The sequence below is a fragment of the Lepidochelys kempii genome, chromosome 8 (genome assembly GCF_965140265.1).
Source record: "Lepidochelys kempii isolate rLepKem1 chromosome 8, rLepKem1.hap2, whole genome shotgun sequence".
NCBI classification, from domain to species: Eukaryota; Metazoa; Chordata; order Testudines; family Cheloniidae; genus Lepidochelys; species Lepidochelys kempii.
The window spans coordinates 105,492,843-105,501,012 of NC_133263.1; the positions used below are offsets into that span (position 1 = coordinate 105,492,843).

Here is an 8,170-nt window from a genome sequence, read left to right on the forward strand (position 1 = left end):
GCGAAGCTATTGAGCGGATCTCAGCCCCTGAAAGAAAGCAAACGGCTCCCGCAGCTGAGCACTTTCCGGTGCCCCCCCAGCCCCACCCGTCGTTCAGGCCGGCTGAATAGCTGCTGCCACTTCCGGGGGGCCCGCAGGCTCTCTTAGTTCCCAAACGTAGGGCAAAGTCACAGCTGTGGGGTCACAAAGAGCATGCGTGTGCGGTGGGCTCGCACCTTTGCTATGGGGCTGTCGGGGCCAGCGCTCAGAGGGGGGCCAGGCCTCCAGGGGAGATCCTGGTGCTTGCGGGAAGTGGTGGGGTGTTCTCCTGGGAGTCCTCGAAAGCCCAGGGGAAGTCTACACCCACCAGCCACGGGGCTGGGCGCCGTGCCCCTCTTGGCTAGCGATAGCCCGCAGTGCTGCAGCAGAGGGGCCAGCGCTCAACACTAAAGATCTGTCTCCAGCCTCCCCTGCCTGGGCTCTGTCCCCGAGAAGCCGGCACTGAGGCAAGCCCTGCAGCCGGTGACCCTTGCCAGCACGCCAGTTGCCTTGCGGCCAGGCCTCCGAGCCAGCTGGACGGTGGAGGGAGGGCAGCGGCGCGGCTGCTCGGACCAAGGGTCTCTTTGTGCCATCTCACGGATGAGCTGTAAGGAGCCAGGACCCACGCGCGGCAGAGACAGCAGCCTTGCAACGCCCGGCCTCGAGCACTAGCGCGAAAGGCACCTCAGCTGCCGTCCCGCACCCAAGCCCCCATCGCGCACGCCCTCGGACGCCCGACCCTGGAAACGGGGCCACGCTGCCGGGCGCTTCCTCGGGCTGCTCCGAGGGCTGTGGCCACCCCCTGCAGCAACGCAGCTCCCCGGCGCCTGGCGCTGCTTCGGCACGTCAGCGATGTGTCCCGGTGGTGGCTGGCACGGCAAAGGAGCATTGCAGCCACCCCTCGTCCTCACCAGCCTTCCCATGGGGCGTCCCACAGGGGTCATAGCTGTTCCCCCCTCCCTTTCAGCAAACGCCTGGCATGCTGGCAGAGGCCCCGAGGTGCAGCACTCCTTTGCAGGGGACAGGACCGACCCAGGTGGCACAGCGCCAACGCTGATGGGAAGTGGGACCGGCTGGGAGGAGCTGGCTGGGGCCTCAATAAGCTGTGAACCTGCCCCGCCCCTGCCACCCGCCCTCAGACCTGTGCCCACAGGAACAAGCAGTGCCCGGGGTGTGGCCCTCAGGAGCAGGGGTCTGGTCCGTTGAAAACCTGGAGGGAAGAGATCAGACCGGTCCGGGTGCAGAACTCTCCTGTTCGCAGAAGTCTGTCCACACGAACAGACACCAAAGCAGGGCTGGACCAAGGCGAAGGCACTACAGGCTTGTGCCAACTCCTGGTGCCTCGTGTCCAGATCAGAATCGCAGCCTTCATTAGAAAAAACAATGTTCCTCGCCCGCATAGCTGCAAAGAAACGCTTGACAACGTGACCTGACTGTAACTGACACCTGCCTGAGTCTGCAGACAGCCTGAAACAATCACTCCAAGTAGGTGTGAACCACCCCATTCATCTTACCCTTGAAACTTGCTGCCACCCTAGCGAGACATAGGGACATGATTATGGGGGGTACCCCCTTTGGGTGTCCATAGGAACCCAGATTGCCTGAAATTTGGATTTGTTCCTTTTCCCTCTCTCTCCCTCATCTCCAGTCTTTGGTTCAGGGCTGAATTAAGTGACCCACGGCTGGTGAGAGCAGAGTCCACCTTGAACCTCCTGGCAGCTACAGTGAGCAGGGCCCTATAAAAAAGTGAGGCGAGAGAGAGAGACCTGCAAGGCCGTTCACTCCTCTCCTCACTAGTTTAGTGCATTGAACAACTAAATCATCACCAGTGCATGCTAGGATGGAAGCATGAAGGCTATCAATTTTCATGCTTCAGGGCAGAAGATAATCACCAGCAAGGTGAATCATGACATGAGAGACGGCCCTGTCTTTCTTCAACCCGTCCAGCTCTGACCCGTGTTGAAGACAGGACAGCGGGCTGGATGGAGTATTCGTCTGTTCTGCAACTGCAGGAAGCAGAACGCTTGACTGAATCAACTGTGCCAGGGCAGGAGCTCCTGCCGCATGGTCCTGGATTTGCCCTCACGCAGCGGCTGTGAAGGGCCTATTGGCCACATGGCGAAATGTAAGACGCCCTGACTGAGGCTGCCGCTATTCAAGAGGAACCACTTGTGTTCTGGGCTAGTGTAAACAGCACCTAGCGCAGTGGGGTTCTGGTCTGTGACAAGAGCCCCTACGTGCTAGGGGGATAGAAATTATAAATAATAATTAAAGGGACACACTTTGCTTAAAAGCACACCTCGGTAATATGTGTCCTTCTCTGGGTCACAAACAACACTTCAGATTATTAAAGAGGAAAGAATTTTAGAAACCCATTGAGCTTTTCTCTAGTTCTGCTGTTTGGTCACTCTGCGTGTCTCTTTTTTTGGCCAATAAAAGAGAATGAAATCCTGGTCACTACTGTCAGGGTTCTGGAAGGGCACTGTTGGGTTGCAAACACTTCTGAGAGCAGTTATACGGTTAAAAATAACTACTCTGCTCGGATTTTTCTTTTAACTAATAGAAACATTTCTACAGGCCTTTAGGTTTTGTACGAAGTTTGTTTGTACAAAGTCTAAATCAGAGGGCAAAGCGGAGGTGACAGCTTCCCTCTCAAATGCTGGTCGGGATCCAGCTACCTAGATACAGGCCACAAAACAATCATACGCCATAAAAGTTGGTTCTTTTAGCGTTTACACATGCAGTCACACACGCAAGTGTTCAGGGCAGTTTGTTTACACACTCAATGCCACAGGGATGGGGGAGAGCTAAGTAGCTAGATTAGGTAGCTAGACAGCTATAGATTTTGTGTTGGAGTTTATCACTTTCTTAAATATCTCCCCAAAGAGAGAACATGTGTGTTCGGCAGAATGCAGAGGAGAGCTCCTGGGACCGGGCAGCGAAGAGTTAAAGCTATTCTGCCTGATGGCCAAAGGATTTCAGTGTCACATAGCAACACCTAATGTTTCACTACAAAATAAACACAATGCCTTTCATTTTTGGGCAGAGTCCCTACTACACAATGTCCCGGCCCCTCCTGGAAAGTCACACAGGAGCTGAGGGGGAAAGGTAGGTCTGGCGGTGAAGGCCATGGCTCCAGTTCAGGAGCGTACTGGTGGGACGAGAGGAGGGGGCTGAGACTGGACTGAGTGGGTGGGAGCAGTGGCATGGATGTGACCAGGTAGATGGGTGGATGTGATCAGGCAGGTTGGAGGAGGCCAGGAGCATGCAGCATTGGAGAGGAACAAGGTCAGGGGATGCAGTGAGGGAGGGCAGGGGGGCAGCAGGACAAGGCAGCGTGGAGATTCGAAGGGCAGTGTGATCAAGCGGGAAGGATGTGTGGGGTGATGTCTGGGAGGGTCCATGGCACTAGTCCTGGCAAGCTCTGTAAACCAGGCCGGGCAATTCTGAATTGGAGTCTGACGGAGGCTGGGGTGAGAGAGTCCAGGTCCTCAGAGTCAGAGATCAGTGGGGCTGCGGCATCCCGAAGCCTCTGAAGTGCAGAGAGTGGAGATAGAGGAGACCATGGAAGGTGCTGTGATAGCCAGGGCAGGACGTGATGAAGAGAGGAATACGGCTCTGATTAGAAGCAGGGTCGAGGCAAGGATCCATTCCTGAGAGGGGTAGGGGACAGGGGACTTAGAGACCAGGGACAAGATCTACCAAAAGTGAGCCCTGGTTTTGGGTGCCTGGCTTGAGAGCCCCTTAAAGCCGAATTTCCAGAAGGGTCAGGAAATCAAGGCCTTTGTATCCACTCGCCCCTTCTGACACTGTTGGCCAAAGCAACGAGGGAGGAAAGAGGCATCTGGGGTGAAGTGGGACTCCCAGGTTCCTGCCCTCCACTAGGGCTGGTCAAGGAGAGCGGCCAGGGACATGCCAGCACTAGTGAATATTTATGTCTATGGCAGAGAGGTGAGGGAACATCTTGATGGGGGGGCGGGGGCAGGGCCAAAGTGGTGAGTGAGGAGGGGGCCTGTAACAACACCCCAGAGTGCTGGGAAGAGATGGTGGGACTTCCTTGGCTGCCATCCCCTGACACGTGACGTGGGTTGGGGTACAAGACAGCGGTACCCCCGGCACATGGCAAGGGCTGGTATTGGCTCCCTCCGGGAGCTGCTGCCCCTTTAAAAAGAAAAAATTGCAAATAAACCCTCAACTCAGCCCCAACCGAGGCCCCAATCCTGCCATTAGATCTCCGCGGGTCAGGTCTAGCCCCGGGGGTGCCACGTGGGCGCAGGGGGGTGCCTGCGGGGATCTGATCCCAGGAGTCAGGGCTGGAGGTCTGGGTAGGTGACCCGTCGGCCCCTGCCGGAGGAGGGGATAGGGCAGCCTGGTCTTGCCTTCTAGCAAGCAAACCCTGCTACTCAAAACGCCACGAAATTCAGAAGAGGGAAAGAAGAAGAAAAAAACCAGGGCTTCACAGAACTTGTACAGGCAACAGAGTCACGGACCTGAGCCTGCCCAGCCCTGCCCCCACCCTTTTGAAGGCTCTTGCATTGAACTGTCACATCAAAGAGGCCAATGATTTACTGCGGGGGGGTGGGGGGTATTAAGCCAGCAGGCAGGGAGCTCCAGGGGAGCACACAGCAAGCCAGTGCAAGCGCTGGTGAGATAACCGCCATTCGCTCTCTTCCCTGCGATATCTCCACTCCCAGATCCGGGGGGCGGTGACCCTGCCAGCAATCCCGCAGCCCCCCATCGGAGCGGGTGGCACTGCCAGGTGAGATCGCGCCCGAGGCTTGCCTGCTGAAGTGACACCACAAATTCCTTTCGCCCCACTCCAGCCCACTGCATTTGGGCTGTTTCCAAGGGAAGGATCAATTATTAATTGCAGGCTCGTTTATTTTCTAGTCATTGCATGGAAAAAGCAAATGAGAGTGAAGCTCAGAAATAATATTGCCCTGGCTTCCCCTGTCCCTCTCCTGCATGCACAGGGATCCTCGTTTCCGTGAAGACACCCCAGTGCAGATGGGATGCGGGCAACAAGGTGCCCTGCGACTGTATTTGTTCCCACGGCATTGCTTATAGTACATCGGACCCTTGCGGGCCTGTGAACACCCACCCACCGACCCTCAATGCACAAGGGATGTGAGCTGGCACCTGTTGGATTCCACAGTAAAGCTCCCACTGAATTCACTGGCAGAGGATCAGGGACTGGGAGATCCCGCCTAGGTGTTGGCGGAGGCTGGGTCCCAGCCTACGTCCACACTCAGCGCTGGGGGTGTGACACCCAGCTCAAGTAGACGCGCTCATGCGAGCTCGGTGAGAGCCAGCAGGCTAAGATCAATAGGAAGCTGCGGCAGGATGGGCAGTGGTGAGCCGTGGGAGGGGCTAGCCGCCCCAAGTACAAACTCACTGACACCCCATGGATAGCTCTAGGACAGCTAGCACGAGTATGTCGACTGGGGCTGGGAATCACACCGCCAGCTCCAGTGTAGACGTGGCCTGCTGTGGTGTACTCACCTGCTCACACTCCCCAAGAACCAGGCGCACTGCAAGGCTGGATTCTCTGCCATTATACCCAGGGCATTTGCAACTGACTCAAAGAGCAGGGAGATGCCTACCCCTTGGCAAGATGAAGCAGGGGCTCTTTGGTGGCCACATATTCTCTCAGTGGTGCCCCCAGAAACAAGGAGGCTCTTTGCATGGGCCAGCTGGACAAAGCACTAGAGAACGTGTGTGCATTGACCCAGAGGAAGGTGCTGAGGGGTCACGTCCATCCTGGCTCCTGTCTGTCTCTGGCTGGAATTTGTTTCCTATTAGTCCATTTAAAGGGGGTAAAACCCTGAGCGTGCCCATCTCTGCTTGACATCCCAGGTCAGTAACAGTGAATGGCACTGAAAACCAGGGGAGACATGTTAACATCAACCCCATACTCGCAAGGGGGTGATGGGTGAATTTCAGTGAAGTTCTTAGGTGTGGTCCAGCTCAGCCCCCAGAGGATCCGATCCTTAGTCCGACTCTCTCCTGACACCCGGCGTAGGGGTGAGAGACTTCCTGTATCCAGCGAGGCTGGAAACAGCCCAGAAAGTCAACCTCCTTCCTTGGCACTTCTGCTTCTTGACTCTGGGCACAAGTTGGGAAGTGCAGCAGTAGCCGTGACCATGAAACGCCAGGGGCAAGTTAGCCAGACTCCCTCACCGCTCCCAGTAAAGGAGAGTGAACTTTGGGTCAGGGCTTGTTCCATCCAACCCAGTTTTCCGGCTTCCATTTCACAGGTTCCCAACCGCAAAGGCACCAGATACCATGGTGATGGGCCTGAGGAGACTAAAATAGGAAATCTCATATCAAAGCCAAGGGAGCTGGTGCTCCGTTTAAAATGCTCTAGTCACATGCAACAGGACCATCCTCCAGGCCTTGTTTACATCCCTTTGATTGAGTAATTGTCCTTTCTTGGAGGTCCTTGTCTTTGCTGCCCTTGGCACAGCTGCTCCTTACACATCTCGCAAAGTGAAAGGGGTTCGGCTCGTGGCCATCCGCCCCCCGAGCGGCCTGTCAAACAGACCAGCCGCTGGGAGCTCTCACACCAGCTCCTCTTGCCTGGGTCTCTGCGGAGACGTCTGGCTCCCCATGGAATGCAGGGACTTGGGGGCAGAGTAAATACTAGTGAACCAGAATAGAAACAGCCTTGAGATAACAAGCTAAAGCTACAGCCGCGGGGGAGTTCAGAGCGGGGTTAGGGACAGGCAGAGTCTGGCTAGACACAAAAGGGGGAGTGTGAGGAAGCAGCAGGAAGGAGTTGGAAGATGCCTGATGTGTCTGTGAATTAACTCAGACCTTCCTGGCTTTTGTGGGCGTTATCCCCAGAGCGCCACCACAGCCCAATGGGAGAGCGATTCCCAGGGACCTCACTTAGCGGAGGCCAGGGCACTTTGCAGGAGGCAGCTCCGGCGCTGGGGTTCCTGCGCTATGCGGGTTGGAAGCAGGAGCCGCTCGCTCAGGCTCGCTGATGGTCCCAGACACTTTGCTAAGAGCATCCAGGGCTGTGGGGAACATGCCTCGAGGTCTCGCTGCACCAGGGAGATGGCCCCTTGTTCCAATGGTTGTCAGTACCAGGTCCCCGTCCTCATTTGGTGGTGGAAGCTCCTTGAGCATAGCAGGACAAGTCCATTTCCAGCACCGCTATGGGAAGGCTTTAGTCGCCATAACCCTGAGCAGGCTGAGCCCAGGCATCCTGCCTGCCAGCGCCCAGGCAGGCCATGAGCTGGGTGGGTGGTGGAAGCGGAGTAACTTGCCAGCACTGCTCTTCTCTTTGCCCAGACCCAGGTGTCACCCCGGGGGCATGGCAGGCAAGCCGCTAGCACTGTTCCAGGAGGCTCTGGCCCAGTTCAACCAGGCAGTAGTGTCAGAGAACCCGGAGGCTGCACGCCTGAGGGCGGGCTTGCTGTCCACCCGCCGCAGCTCTCACTCAGTGGACAACCCGCCCAGGCCCCTGATGCGGCTGAAGAGCATAGAGGAGGGGAAGCCGCCCTCCCTGCACTCGCGGAGGAGCTCCATCATGAGCATCGCCAACGCCCCCTTCACCAGCCGAAGAAACTCTGTCTCCATGGCAATGGGAGGGAGGCGCCTCTCCATCGGCCCCTGGATGCACAGCGGGCGGGTGAGCTTCTCGGGGCTCCCCCTCTTCCAGCCCATCCGGGAGACGCAGTATGAGAACACCTACAAGACCCAGCCAGACGAAGGCTGTAAGTTTGACCCCTGCCGGGCCCAGCGGGCTCTGGAGTCCACCCTCACCAGTTACCTGGGGGATGCCAAGTACAACCCGGTGACGAGCGGGCAGCTGGCCCAGAGCCTGTCTGAGCTCATCCGCAGCCGCCTAAAGGACCTCACCCCGCCCCGCTACAAGCTGGTCTGTAACGTCTTCCTGGGCCAGCAGGGCCAACAGAGCCTGCAGGTGGCCAGCCGCTGCCTCTGGGACCCGGAGAACGACAGCATGGCCTCCGCCACCTTCGTCAACGCCTCCCTCTTTGCCGTGGCCACGGTGCACGGGCTGTACTTCGAGTAGCGCCTGGGCCAGCTCCTGCCAGGATCCGAGTGCCACACTCGGCCACCGACGGCACGGCAGGAGAGACCCAGCCAGAAATAAAGAGAAGCCCGCCCTGACCTCCGGGGC

At 57.4% G+C, this 8,170-nt stretch overlaps 1 protein-coding gene across 2 annotated transcripts; it reads left to right on the forward strand.

The window, feature by feature from the left end:
* The first annotated feature begins 3,065 nt into the window (after positions 1 to 3,065).
* On the forward strand, positions 3,066 to 8,170 carry DYNLT4 (dynein light chain Tctex-type 4). 2 transcript variants are annotated; one of them, XM_073358284.1, is made up of 2 exons: positions 3,066 to 3,126; positions 7,318 to 8,170. In XM_073358284.1, the coding sequence occupies exons 1-2, from the start codon at positions 3,080 to 3,082 to the stop codon at positions 8,060 to 8,062; spliced, it is 792 nt and encodes a 263-aa protein (XP_073214385.1). In that variant the 5' UTR covers positions 3,066 to 3,079; the 3' UTR covers positions 8,063 to 8,170. The 2 variants fall into 2 exon arrangements, with proteins under 2 accessions (XP_073214385.1, XP_073214386.1); XM_073358285.1 differs by lacking the exon at positions 3,066 to 3,126 and adding an exon at positions 4,661 to 4,777.